The sequence below is a fragment of the Crocodylus porosus genome, unplaced genomic scaffold (genome assembly GCF_001723895.1).
Source record: "Crocodylus porosus isolate Cpor-Errol unplaced genomic scaffold, CroPor_comp1, whole genome shotgun sequence".
In the NCBI taxonomy this organism is placed as follows: Eukaryota; Metazoa; Chordata; order Crocodylia; family Crocodylidae; genus Crocodylus; species Crocodylus porosus.
In genome coordinates this window covers 52,181,489-52,196,540 of record NW_017728943.1, presented here as the reverse complement: position 1 = coordinate 52,196,540, position 15,052 = coordinate 52,181,489, and the positions used below count along the sequence as shown (strand labels likewise).

Below are 15,052 nucleotides of genomic sequence, written 5' to 3'. Positions count from 1 at the left end.
CTTCCAAGAGAAGTGGTGCAGGCTCCTACCCTGGGGGTGTTTAAGAGGAGGTTAGATGAACATCTTGCTGGGGTCGTTTGACCCCAGTATTCTTTCCTGCCATGGCAGGGGGTTGGACTAGATGATCTGTTCAGGTCCCTTCCGACCCTAGAAACTATGAAACAGTCCATGGGGTGCTGGAAGCCTGGTCATGCTCAGGGAAGCTTGGGCTTGCTGGGTTTCCAGTGCCCAGTACAGTGTCCCTGCTGCCTGGAACCACCTGGGAACGGGCTGACTTGCCCCTGGGGCAGTGCGGGAAGGCAGCTGGATGTAGTCGGCCAGAGAAGGTGGTGGGAACGGTTCATGGTTTGCTGCTAGTCTGCCAAGCCCGAGCTTCTTCAAGCCTGCCTAGGCTTCCAGCCATGCACTGTCCCCACCACCTTCTCCAGACACCAGACATGTACATACTTCACAATTTTTTTATTCACAACAGGATAATTTGCCCTAATCAAACTAAAATACATTTGAGTTGGTTTAAGTTGCCACACTCAAATGAATTTTAACAGAAAAAAAATGCACGTGTACATGGTGATGCCATTATGTTAGGCAAATAACGATTTCTCATCCTTTTTTTGTCACGTGGACACGGCCCCACCATCTCGTGTACAAGCACCCTAGAAGGTTGCTGCTTTACCAATAAAGTAACGAGTTCGCGGTGTACTTAGGACAAAACTGGGTGATACTCTGACAGTGGTTTTCAACCTTTTTTCTTTTGTGGACCCCTAAAATATTTAAGTGGAGGTGTTGGACCCCTTTGGAAACTACAAATGGACGTGTGGACCCCCTTAAATTGTAAGTGTGGGTATTTGCATAATTTTGATTGATTATAGTCATCTTTTGTGAACCCTTTAGACATAGTGTGAAGACCCCCAGAGGGCTGCAGACCACAGGTTGAAAACCAGTGCTCTATAATTCTACCTATTGGAAAACTTGAAGACTGGTGAGACTAGGACAGTAACTTTAACATAATTATGAGAAGTATTAGCCAGATAAATGACATGACTCCCTCTTCCTCTGTCCTCATCTGTCTTTTAGTTCTGTGGAGTTATAAATTCATTTACTTCATCTGTAAATAAAAGAAATGGCTAATAGAAAATATTTCTAGGAAGTACAGGTTTAATGTAAGCCTAAGTGATTTCCCTTAGCATCTATTTTTAGTTGGCTGGTGCTCTCCCTTCCTTATTTGCCTTCCTAACCAAAAGCACTTGTGTTCTTCCTTTTTGCAAATTAGGCTGCCTACACCATCAAATTATGTTCTATTGACTACTGAGCCTGCAAAGAAATGGACTGAGGTTTAATCTGATACATTACCATAGCATAAAATACAATTTGTAGATCTTATTTAGATTACATATTGCTTTTCATCTTTTTAATAATATTTGTTATTACTGAAGAAGATTTACAGGCACAGTTGAAAGGAAAAACAAGTATTCAACAATGCATATGTTGTGTTCAGTGCTGTAAGGGATGGCACATTCTCCCCTTCTGTCCCAACTTACTCTGCCTCGTTAGAGCAATGAGTTGTGTTACGGCATTGTTAGAGCCCTAGTCATGGGCAATATTCTTACTGTTTTCATCTTCATTTATGTTCCCATTCAGCAAAGTAGTTAAGCATGTGCCTAACTATAAGCTTCCAAGTAATCCCACTGATTTTCAGTTTGACTTGTCCCGTGTGTAATTTCAGATGCATGCCAGATTCACTGATTGAATAAAGGCCTTTGCTTCTAGTTACATGCAACGTGCTCTTCTCCCTCTCTGCACCCCTAAATGGATGCTACTGCTGCATTTTTCATGCTGGTATGGTGCTGGTTCTTCCTGCATGCAGTGAAATCTTGACCCCTCCAAGCCATCCCTTCTTGAGGTCGATGGCAAAACTCCCATGGATTTCAGTGGAGTCAGGATTTTCACCCCTGGTTTTCTGCTGCTAGTTTTGTGTTAGCTTTGCAAATGAAGTACTTTTTTTCTTCAGGCTGAGCTGTCACTTTGCATGTGGTAACTATGCTAACTTGAGTACGCACATTGTCAGCTGCCATGCAGCACTTGGCAGGAAAACACTGTACTCCCAGGGAAGCGCAAGTAAAATATTTTCTGTGCACAACATTTTGAATAAGGTTTAGTGCAGGCTCAGCATGACAAGATACATGGCCTCATTTTCTATTATCTATAGATAACTGTATCTTATTGGAGCTAAGGAAGGGAATGCACGCTGAGATGTTATGATGATTAATTATGCAGTTTCTGTCCTGCAAATTAACCATAGAACTTCACAGAGTCTCTGAGCAACTTGTAAAGAGTGAAGCTCTCATTGGAAAATGAAGGTTTTGCTCACGAAAGGTGCCAGATTGATAGTACTGGGGAACAACATTATCTACAACGCAGTCTAGGAATGGTCAGCTTCTGAGCAAGCTTCACCGTAACTGGTTAGATCAGTGATTTTTTTTCAACTGTGGTGCTGTGCGATCCTTTCAAGACAGCTGCTCTTGAGTGTGTGAATACCACGTGTAACTGGCAAGATAAACCCAGGTTTCAAATAGGAATTCACAGTGCCCAAAACTTTCTGACCTGTTGTGGGTCTTTGCAACAGAAGAACGGCTCTATTAGTTCTCAGAATGAACTGAAAGAAAGCTAAGATCTGGCTTTTCCAAGGGGTGCCTTGAGTCTAAAAGGTTGAAAACCACTGGCCTACATGATCCACTCATGAGCTGAAACACTGCCATTCCTTAGAGGCATTAAGGAGAATTATTCTATTTTATAGGTAGTTCCAAAGCTTCATTTTTGGATTCATGGCTTGGAGAAAACTGGATGTCCTGTTTTTGAAGACTTTTGCAAGATCCTAAGAACATTAGAAATTAGGTTTAGTGGATAACAAATGTTATTCAGTGTTTTTATTAACAAATGCATTGATCGTGTCAATAAAGCACATTAGTATTCTTGTTCCATTTTTTATTTGCAAGAACAATTTAGTACAGCTGTCACTTGCTGAGGAGAGTAAACAGAGCAATCTCATTTGCAGTCATTGACTTCATTTTTGTATCGTACTGTTGGGGATTCGGTGGGTACGTGTTTGCATACGTGAGTGATCAATATTACATTTGACGCATAATATGATTTAATCCCTATAGTACATGGTACATGGACATTTTATAAGTTTATGAAGACATTGAAAGAGTTGTTAAACTAAATTTGGGAATGAATGATGGTATATGGTATTTAAAAATATCAAAATGGAAGTGTCAACTTAGTATCCTGTTGTTCTCTTGCTGTTAAAAATTCTCGCTACCCAGCTATGGCTTGACAATGCAGATTGTGTTGCTAGAACACTGTTCTGTTAGAGCCAGATCCTGAATAGACTTAGACCCTGATTCAGAGAACACGTAAGTACATCCTCAAGTTTGTCTCTTTTCATAGCAACTTCTAGAATGTTTTTCAAGTGTTCTAGGGATACTTTCCTGAAATGAGACCTTACCCTACATTTAGTACTTATTACTGAGAGCAATTTCATTCAATGAAGATACTCACAGCAGTAGTAGGCAGTTATCATAACAGTAAGCATTTTCATTATGCAATCTTTTAAGCTTAGTACGTTTTAAGGGAGAAAGTGTAAGTAAAGGTTACTGAATTATTTAAACTAATGGTAGTTTTTGTTTTATAGCTGAGCTTTTCATGGAACAACGGCATCTCAAGGAAGCAAGCTTTTGTATCCAGGAGGCAGCAAGTCTTTTCCCCACATCTCACACTGTGCTGTACATGCGTGGGAGGCTTGCAGAGATGAAAGGCAGCTTGGAGGAGGCTAAGCAATTGTATGATGAGGCACTCACAGTGAATCCAGCTGGAGTGGAAATTATGCACAGCCTGGTGAGTTTGCAGGGGCTCAGCTTCATTATAGTGTTCATGTGCTTGATTAATTGTAATAAGAGGGAAGAGGACTAATGGTAGCAGTGGATGCCATTGTCTTCTTAATACAGAGGGTGAGTTTCTTTATTCCGAGAATAAATTGGCTAGCTTGAAGCTCCTATTTCAAGACTGAGTTGAATGTTGTTAGCTAATTAGGCTTGTGTCAGAAGTAAATATTTTAATTGTTGCAATACGGATGGTTTTGGAAGTTCATTTACTGTTTTCTTCCTGTCTTTGGTGTTCTTTCTGCTAACTCCCGCGTGTTCCCAGAAGCAATGCACTTATTTATTAAATCACACTTTCAAGTGTATGAAGACCAGTGATTCTCATCCAGGGTGTTGTGGCAGATATTAAGTAACTAAGCAGATAACCACAGGCTGGTCTCTGCCTGGGTGATCCCCCATTCGGACTCTAGGCCCCTCTGTACGGAAGCAAGAATTGTACTCTGTAAATTAGTTTTTGAAATTGAGTGCTACTCAATTCACAAAAGTTATGCAGGGTGCCTTGGGTCTAATAAGGGGTTGAGTCCAATGAGGGGTACCTCAAGTCGAAAAAGGTGACAACCACTGATGTAGACAATGTTTGTAAGTCTTTGTGCCTACCCAAGACTGAAGCGGATGATGATCTTAGGTTGAACTTTAATACTTGCAGCTTTGTGAAAGGTTCCATCCTAACTCCATGTTCTAGGGACAGTGTCACCCTTTGATTTTGGCAGAGGGAAGGAGTAGAAAAGTCAGTGCCAAATAGAATACACTTCCCTCCCACGCCTGGACTGGAACCCAGGTCCTCCAGGGAGTCTCGCCATCCCTCGAGTGCCGGTTCATATCTGTGAAACTTGCTGCTTAAGTTCATGTCTCATCCTGCTGTAATTCTTGTCCGCAGTGGCAGCATATAATCATTGTCGGTAAGTCCATTAGCTTGAGTTGCTCCCGTGACTTTAATAAAGCCCCCATGTGCATATGTATAGTGATACATTCTTTAGTGACACGATTACATACTTTTTTCACATAGAGGCGTCTGACTCCTCAAATGAATGGGATATACCTACTCTAGGGGATGTATCAGGATTGTGTGGTACCAGGAGACTGTTGTCTGTAGGGCCTCTGTTTTGTTTATTGTAGAAGTTGGAAGGCATACGATGAAAGGGAGGTCTTATGCTTATGGAAGATAAATGCTGCCAATGATTCAACCTTTACTCCTGCGAGTACTAAGGGCACCCAAAATTAGCCAATCTGTGCTCTGGCCCATTGCACCTCCCCCTGATCTCACAGTTTTATAAAGTTATAATGTTTGTGAAGCACTCTAAAACTATAGTGATGAGCATCATAAAAACCCTTCGAAGGAAGTTCAGGCCTTGGCTATAGCCACGCATTAAAGAATGACCAGAACATACTGAATAGCTACTCATTAACTGAATTCTGCCCATTCAGGGCACTGCAGGAGACACTGATCCTGTGCAAATTAAAGACCATATCCTAAGTGGTATCTTCTCCAGTTCTTAAGATCTTCCAGAAAGGCATCAGGGCTTAATTTGAATATAATGAACTTTAGGCAGCCATACCAACTATTGGACTTAGTTCAAGAGTAATAAGCTGAATCACAACACTGGGCAGCCTATGGTTTTGCATGGCTTCAAGCTGTATACAACTATGGGATGTGGATGCACAAAGTTGCACAAGCAGTCTTTAATTCTCATGTTTCCTAACTTAGCTTTATGCTACCTTAATAATGTTCTTTTAATGTAGTTTTGGGCATAATAGTTAAATGTTGGGTTCTTTCACAGAAAAAAGGGGTAAATATAAAAGTACCTTCTCTGCCTCCAGGAATTCTTGTTTGACTTCTAGTGTATTTACCATCCAACTGATCTCGTCATTTGCCAGGGAAAATTCTACCAAAGACAGTGCTGCTTGTCCCCAGTGTTTGAGCAGCAATTATTGAAGCAGCCATGCCTTTCCCTATAGGCTGTGAGAACTAGGTTGTAAAGCCTATATTTGGAACATTCCGACTTCAACAACATTGTAGACACAAATTAAGGACCAAATCTCGCAATGAATGAGCCTGTCAGCTTACTAATAACCACTTTTACATCAGGATAAAGTTAAAGTAGTTAAACAAATGGCCTTTTTGTTCACTTACCTGAAAACAGTTGTGTGATTCATAGCATTCCAAACAGCCATCGAGCTTGTGTGCTTTCCAGATGGAACAGAGTTGTTAGGTAGATAGAGGTGTTAAAGATAAAGCCCATGGGCCTGGCCCACAGTGCTGCCTTTGGGTCTTAGATTGGACCTGGACACCATATGTGGCACATGCCAGACTGGCCCCAGGCATTGCATGGGGAAAGTGGGGCTGGTCCATAGCACACACTGCACCCAGGGCTGGGCTGCAGTGCAAGCTGCTGGCAGCACCCTCACCCTGGGTCCAGCACAGGGGACCAATCTGTGGGCCCAGTCCTGCTGAGGACGAGCACAGCACCACTCATCTGGCCCATGGGGCCTGAATTAAGTTTGACAGCCTGTTAGTAGAGCAGGGTTATCCAACTTCCAGGTAGAGAGATGTCGCATGCCACACAGGTCACAGATCCAGAAAATGCTCCATCCTGGGCTCTCTCCCTTCCCACACTCTTAGCATGGGCAGTTTGGGCCCCCAGTCCTCTCCCCTGCTAGCAGCACCATATCTAGACTCCTGGTGGCCCCGGGCAAACTTTTAGTATCGGCCCTCCCTTTCCCCGAGATAATGATAATAATCATCATTTTCACCATTTTTGGGTCACCTTTCTGTCTGGGCCCCAGGTGGTCACTCGGTTCACTCATGCCTGTGTCTGGCCCTGCCTGCTAACCTCATAACACCCACCATGCACTCTCCCCCTCTGTATGAAGTGTGGGCAGCCCAGCTCCTTCCTTTGTCACACACAACTCGAGTATCCTGAACCCCTCTTTCACCACACAGCAGGCACCCTGGCCCCCCTACCACACACACAGGTAGCGGGGCCAGGGTACCTCAGCCCCCTCCCACTGGAGACAAGAAGTAGAGCTGGAGGAGAGATGGGGAATGCAAAGACCCTGGCTACTGCAGCAGGAAAAATAGGCAGGGAGGTTTGGAGTGGGGCAGAGTGGAGCCTGGGTGGGAGCCTGCATACTGCATCCTAACCCTTTGGGAGCTACATACAGCCCGCAGTCCTGTTGTAGAGTAACTGTACAGCAGATGTATCTGCAGAGTATGCTTGGGATTAGACTGATACACTCTGTAAGGTCTCCAGAGCAGGGGACTGTGTTCATAGTGTGTCTTGCTACAGCAGCATGTGCACCACCAGTACACAACAGGTGTAGTAGTACTAACATGAAAGCATTAGGATGTACTTGTAACTTTTAGGCAATATCATTTGCTAAAAGGCAGTACTTCTGAACTTCTTTACATGGAAATTAGCTGCAATAAAATTAATCTATAAATTTGTTATGTGGTATTGTTTTCTCTTGAAAAAATCTAGGTTGCAGAGTCCTTACTTCAGTCAGTTAATGGTTTTAGCAACTCAGTAGTCCCATTAAAATCTGTGGAAGCTCAACCTGTGAGTGACCACAGTTTTCAGTCTAGCGTTAGCAGTTGTGTGGAATGAAGCTTGTGACTTGTTCTTCTGTCTTTTTTGGTCATGTGACTGGTACTAGGAGACCTCTCTATGATCTTCCTCTCCTCATTTTTCCACTTTTATTCTTACCTTCTTTCCCTGTGTTAGGACAATCTTATCCTTATGAGCTATGCAGTCTCCCACAGCAGCTTGTCTATGAGTCACCTAAGTTAGCCAGAGGCAGTGACACGAAAGGATTATAGAACACTTTGTATCTCATCTCTCATCCTGCTATTGTGGACATAGTTTCCACTGAGTGTGCTATTCCTATGGGACCTGAAACGAAACTAAAGCATGGATCCCCAGTGTCTAATCCGATCCCATGGACTGATTCTACTTGAATAGCCAAGCCAGCTATTAGCTGGCTTTTTTGGGTATATTTTTAAACTGCATAACTAATGCTCATTTCCCCTAGTAAATAGCCAACATAACTTTTTGGCAGGAATTCCATGATAATGATAATGGAATGATTGACATGACATTCTCTACCAAATTAATGAAACCGAATGTAAGCCCAGACAGAATTTGGTCCATCAAACCAACACTGCATCCTTGTGGCTGAAGTACCTAACCATCACATCACTGGAATAAGAACTTGAAATGTGCTGGTTCACAGTGCATTCTGTTCAGCAGTATTGTCTCTTTGAGTCAGGAGTATCAGTGGCAGCATATTAGATTCAGGTCCTAAAGATCCATAAATAACAGTGTGAGCCAAAGTAAAAGTGTGCAGGGATACAAAGTAGGCTCTTGCCCAGCATGCCTTGCACATACCAGTTTGTTGGACTAGATCAATTCTCATCGTGCTTTAATTCAGGAAGGGAGAGAGACCGCCATGCATTTTCAAAGAGAAATAAATGGGTACTGAGGTCTCTGACGTCAAGCCTGATAAAAAATGTGAAATATTTACTTGACTCACAGTTGGGTTTTATTGATTCCGCTGAAGGATTGTAATGATTCCTTATTTCTCTTTTGAAGCCTGGAGCAAGAATGATAAGGATGTTATCAGAATGCTGCATAGCTTTCTGCCATTCCTCCTCTAATATAATCCTTATGTTTGATACTGAATGGTGGAAACAAAGGTTAAATATTTACTTTTTGTAAAAAGTAGAACTAAGAACAATCTTTTAGCAGATAATTCTACTCTTCTGTTGTGACCATGGGCACAGGCAGAAATTGAAATCAAATACTGGCAATTAATTTGATTTGATCCAAAGTCAAGTTATATAGAATATGCCTTCTACATAAATCTCAGCCGTACAACAGTTCAAGTATGCTCAATCTTGAGGATTTTGGCAGTTTCTAGAGAGGGATAGTCACATGTACTTAGTAGAATTAAAGAATCATAGGATGGAAAAGGAGCCCAAGGGTCATCTAGCTCAACCCCCTGCATGAATGCTAGATGAGCTATTGCTGTACCATGCCAGACAATCGCTTTTCCAGTCCCTTCTTGAAAGCTCCAGTGAAGAAGATTCCACAGTTTCCCTGGGCAGTTTGTTTAATAATTTACAGAATTTACTGTTAGGAAGCCTTTTTTGAGATTAAATTGAAATCTGCTTTGCTGCAGTTTAAACCTACTGCTTCATGTCTTCCCCTCCCTGGCAAGGGAAAAGAATTGTTTTCCCTGTGCCTTATGGCAGACTTTCAGATCTTTGAAAGCTGCTATCATGTTCCCATTTAATCTCCCTTTTTCCAAATCAAACGTACCTAGTTCTCTCAATCTTCCCTTGTACAGCTTGCATTCCAGCCCCCTTATCATCCTTGTTGCTCACCTCTGGTTCCTTTTCTATTTCTTTGCATCCTTATTAAAATGTGGAACTGCCAGAACTGCATGCAGTACTCCATCAGAGGCCTAACCTGCACCTAGTAGAGTGGTACTGTCACTTCCTGTGTCTTATGCAAAATGTCCCTGCTAATGCAGCTCACGATAGCAGCTGTTTTTTGTGCTGCATTACATTGCCGACTCAACATGTTGAGTACATGCTTCGCTGAAACTTCATCATGATTCTCAGCAGTGCTACTACCTATCCAGTTATCTCCCATGCTGTATTTGGGCCTTCTGCCATAGATGTAGCAGCTTGCATTTGTCTGGAGACTTGGGCAATAGAAAAGAGAACACAATCTCCCAAGATCCTTTTGAACTCTAATTCTCTCCTCCACGATGTTGGCAAGCCCTCCCAGTTTTGTGTCACCTGCAGACTTGATGACAAGGCTCAAGGTGTCTGTGCCCAAATCATTAATAAAAATTTTAAACGTCACCAGACCCGGAACAGACCCCTGTGAAACCCCAACTGAAACCTCCTGACATCCTGAACTTGATCCATTTATATTTACTTTTTCAGCTAGTTATCCATCTAACAGTTATGCCATCTAGCCACATTTTTCTAGTTTACTATGAGAATGTCATAATGAGAATTTCATAGATTGGAAGGCCAGAAGGGACCTTGGAAGAGCCCCCTGCACCAAGCAGGAAAGATACCTGGGGGTCAGGTGACCTTCAGCAAGGTCTAGTCTCCTGAAGATTTCCAGTGTAGGTGATTGCAGCACCTCTGGAGGGAGCTTATTCCACAGTCTGGGCACCCTGAATGTGAAGAAGGTTTTCCTAATGTTGAGCCTGAATCGATCTTCCAGGAGTTTGTGACCATTACTCCCAGTTTTCCCCTCACATGCCCTGGTGAACGATTGTTCACTGAGCCCTTAATGTACTCACCTAGTGTGGTGGTAAGCTGCTACCAGGTCCCCTCTCAGCCTTCTTTTCCACAGACTGAAGAGTCCTAGATCCCTCAGCCTTTCCTCATAAGGATTGCCATGTAAGACTCTGATCATACAGATGGCTCTTCTTTGGACTCTCTCAAGCTTGTCCATGTCCTTGTTAAAGGGTGGTGCCCAGAACTGGATGCAATACTCCAGTTGCGGTCTCACTGGGAGCTGAGTAGAGTGGAAGAATCACCTCCTTGGTTTTGCTGGAGATGCATCGATTGATGCATGCCAGAGTATTATTTGCCCTACTGGCTATAGCATTGCACTGCCAGCTCGTATTCATACTGTGTTCTTTCATTACCCCTAGGTCCTTTTCATTCATGGTGCTAGTCAGTTTGGTGCCACCAAGCCTGTAGGTGTGTTGAGAGTTGTTCATCCTGAGGTGGAACACTTTATATTTCTCAACGTTGAACTTCATCAGGTTTTGATCCACGCAACTTGCTAGCCTGTCTAGGTCTGCCTGTATTAGTAGCCTATCTTCAAGTGTGACCACACTTCCCCATAACTTGGTGTCATCTGCGAACTTGGCCAGTGAGCTCTTCACCCCCACACCCAAATCATTAGTAAAGATGTTGAAAAGTACTGGATCAGGTACAGACCCTTGTAGGACACCGCTGCCCACTTCTCTCCAGGATGACACAGATCTGTTAGCTATGGCTCCCTGGGTCCTATCCTGCAGCCAGTTTCTCACCCACCTGACTGTCTTGGAGTTAAGCCCACAATCCTCCAATTCTCTCACAAGGACATTGTGGGATACTAAATCCAAAGGCCTTTTGGAAATCAAGGTATACAATGTCAGCCTGCTCGCTCATGTCCAGGTGGCGAGTTATCTGATCATAGAAGGAAATGATGTTGGTAAGGCAAGACCTGCCCATGATGAAGCCATGCTGGCTGTCATTCAGAATCTTTCCTTCTGCAAGCTTATCACAGGTAGACTCCTTGATGGACGTTTCTAGGATTTTCCCTGGAGTGGAAGTTAGGCTGATTGGCCTGTAGTTACGCAGGTCCTCCCTCCTGCCCTTTTTGTGGATGGCCACAACACTGGCCCTCTTCCAGTCCTCAGGGATCTATCCAGAGCACCACAAGTTGTAGAAGTTTCACCAGGGGTTCCACGATGACATTGGCCAGCTCCTTCAGCACTCTCGGGTGAAGATCATCTGGTCCTGCTGACTTGTATATGTCTAATTTTTTTATGTAACACTGTGTCAGCAGATTTTAGTAAGTATTTTATTTTATATTAGCTCCATCATACTCGTTTCATCCACCAAATTAGTTACCGTGTCAAAGAGGGGAATCAAGTTGGTTTGGCATGATTTGTTCTTAGCAAATCTTTGCTGCTACTGATCACCCCCTCCACTTAAATATGTTACTAGAGCAAATTAAGTCAGACTGACTGGCATATAATTTTTTTGTCCTCCTTTTTAAAAATGGGAACTATATTAGCCTGTCTCTAATCTTCTGAAAGCTTGCCTGTTATTCATGACTTCGCAAATATTATTGCCAGTGCCTCCATGATTTCATCAGCCAGTTCTTTCTGCAGCCTGGAATGAAAATCAACAGGTCCTGATTACTTAAATTTATTAAAGTCTTTCTAGAGTTTTCCGCTATACTCTTTGCTTATCAGGATCAGCAGCCCTTTCCCTTCTTTGTCAATATTAATTTTGATAGCTGTCTGATTGCCCTTTGCAAACATACCATTTTATGAGTAAAAACACTCCAACCTTACTACAGGCCAAATTCTATACTGATTTATGCCCCATGCAACCCAATCGGAATCAATAAAGTTGTAGGGGGCATAGGCCAGTGCAGGATTTGGCCCAAAAGAGAAAGTTTTTAACTTGAAAAAAACAATTTAACTATTCTGAGAAGGACACTTATTGAAATCATGCTAAACCCACACCAGCATTTCCAGAGCCTCAGTCTGTCTTGTATTTTACATGAACAAGGAGACTCTCTATGCAGTTGTACAACTGACCCTGTGCCTTTTTGCCAACTAATCTATATGAGTATATTAGCAAAAACCTGTTGCTCATGTTAAGTATCCTTGACAGTGGCACCCATTACAAAGTAATTGTTTTAGAGAAGATATTTTGTCCTCAAGGATGCCCAAGATACAATTGCTGTCCTTTAGATCTCTTCCCATCTGCCCAGGTAGCACTCAAGGAATCATGCACAGTTGAGTATAACTTTAGCCCATCTTTTAAAGTTTTATATAGAACTGATTTGCCTATCAGAGCCAGAATTTCAAGGCTGTGGAAAGGCCAGTAGCATATAGCCCTTCTGAACACAGTGCAGTTGTAGCAGGAATGTGACTTCTTTGCAAATGTTTCAGCAGTGGCAAAGTAATTGTATGGCTTTGAATTCACATGAGCATATCAGTGAGATGTTCCTGCTCCGGCAGTGACCCTGGTTTGCAAATTGATGTGCACGGATAACCCAGCTCTGGTTTATTGGTATACTTTCTTGATTGTGTTCTTTTTTGTGAAGGACATATCCTTTTAGCTGGTCAAGCACAAAAACAAGCTCGAGAACAAATTTTGTGGAGCACTATGATGCCATAGACTAAGATGTGAAAACTGCTATGGATTAGATTGTCATATTTCAAAACTGGTTTGGCATAATATGGTTCTTTTGTTTAAATCCTCTTCTCTTCAGTTCTTCCACTGGCTTCATAGGTAGAAAGAAAAGAAAGCACTTGCACACAAAGACTTGAACTATTTAATTAGGCCTTCATTGTGTGCTTAGGATGCAGTCTCATGTTCATTTTAGCAGAAGAGCCAACCTGTTGTTTCTAGGCTTGCTTTCAGTAGCATTAGGGTAATTTGAAAAGAACAGTTTCTAAAGATTAGAACATGGAAATGAATTATTTCTGTTCATTTATTTCATTTTCATTCCCAGTATGAAGCATGCATCCTCATTTTGAAAGATGCCTATTCAGATAATATAAACATGGCTTGATTGCTTAATACTTTTGAGGATGGCAAGCCTTTTTTCCTTGGGGACTTGTTTCATGCTGGCATGAGGTAATCACAAAAATCATGGCGTAGGTTCTCAGGTGGTATAAATTGTTCTAACCTAGTCCTTATAATAAAGCCAAGATACTAATTAAAAGAAACTTACCTGGAAACCTGAGGTTGAAATGAACTCTGCTCTCATCTCTGGAAACAAAAGATCATAGTATTTGCATGAACTCGGTAACTTCTTATCTGTGAAGCTACTGTTTATTCCTGGCTATGTTAGTTTTTTGAAGTCCTTTTCTGTTGGGAATTATGCCACAGTACATTTTTATTTTCCATGACACTTCTCCTTTAGCATCTTAGGTTTCATTGAAAAGTCAAGACTTGAAGCTGTTCCAGAGGCTTCCAGTCTTGGTTCAAAGATGCAGTTAAACTATACTGTATGCAAACATGATGATTAAGAGCAGTTTCACTATAGTTATCTGATATCTGTGTATCCCTTTCACAGAAAGTTTTTGGAATAATAGTGTTACCATAGTTTCTTCATATCTAAAGACAAAGTGGGGGTGCATCTTTGGACTTTACCCAAGGACTTTGCTGTCAGCAAATCTCTGAATTTCAGCATGTAGGACCTTGAGGAAATAAATTATTTACAGTAATTTTTTATTCTGGGATGAAAAAGTGCTTGTAATGACATATTACCACTAAAAAATTATGAATGTTTTTGTGGTTGTACATATTATGCAGATAAATCTAATTTTCTGAAAGAAACTGTCTTAATAATAGCTCTTTAAATATCTTGCAATATTTTCATTTCTGAGACAGATTCAAATGAGTGGTTTGAGAATTTCTGAGCTGCCAGTAGGAGAGTTCATGCAAACAAATCTTTGTCTTCAAGTAATATGTAAAAGTGAACGTTCATTCTGCTTGGTTAAAAACCAACACTAATCCCATCTAAAGTTTTTGTATGTAAAGACTGTTTCAAAAGACAGGAATTTTTTTAAAAGCCTTTTTTCCAATTAGGTCATGATCATATTTAGTAATTCTCCATCTGATCTGTCATCAGTGATATTTCTAAACACTCAACGCTACGGTATCTGAATCATCACAATGTAGTAAGATGCATGCAAGCATGTATAACAAAACCCAGCAACTTCATAGAGTAATAAACTTAGGATATTAGTTTTACACATGCACACCATATCTGAATTTGTACAGTTATAAGTCTGTTGTTATAGTAGCCAATGCTTACCTAGAATTTAATTTCAGGATGGGGCTTTCTGTTGGCATATACAGGGGCATTTAGAGAGAGTGTAAGACAGGGGCAGCAATTATTTCGGGCCAAGGGCCACTTACTGAGTTTTGGCAAGCCATTGACAGCAGCATGACAGGCAGATAAATATTAATTTTCTAAATTTTTAGGAGCCCTGCGGGCCAGATAGAATGGCCCGGCGGGCCGCATCCAGCCCACGGGCCACATTTTGCCCACCCCGGTGTAAGATGTTATGCTTAGAGCAAGTTCATAGGAGTCTACCTCTGAGTTCTCCCAGTTTGGATGCTGATTCATGACCTCTGTCCAGTCTCTTAGGACTAGATCATTAGCAACAGTTCTGCAAAGAGGGGGTCCTCCTTCACGGAGCATAGAGACTGCTGCTGAGTCGTTTTCATAGATTTCATAGACATTAGGGCTGGAAGGGACCTCGGGAGATCGTCGAGTCCAGCCCCCTGCCCAAAGGGCAGGAAGTCAGCTGGGGTCATAGGATCCCAGCAAGATAAGCATCCAATT

At 42.0% G+C, this 15,052-nt stretch overlaps 1 protein-coding gene across 2 annotated transcripts in view; it reads left to right on the top strand.

The window, feature by feature from the left end:
• Nucleotides 1-15,052, top strand: part of TTC7A (tetratricopeptide repeat domain 7A) — a 246,883-nt gene that overhangs the window by 194,242 nt on the left and 37,589 nt on the right. For both annotated transcript variants that reach the window (XM_019549352.1, XM_019549351.1), the window contains one exon: nucleotides 3,692-3,894. In XM_019549352.1, the coding sequence (XP_019404897.1) occupies nucleotides 3,692-3,894 (203 nt within the window). The remainder of the gene's footprint in view (nucleotides 1-3,691; nucleotides 3,895-15,052) is intronic.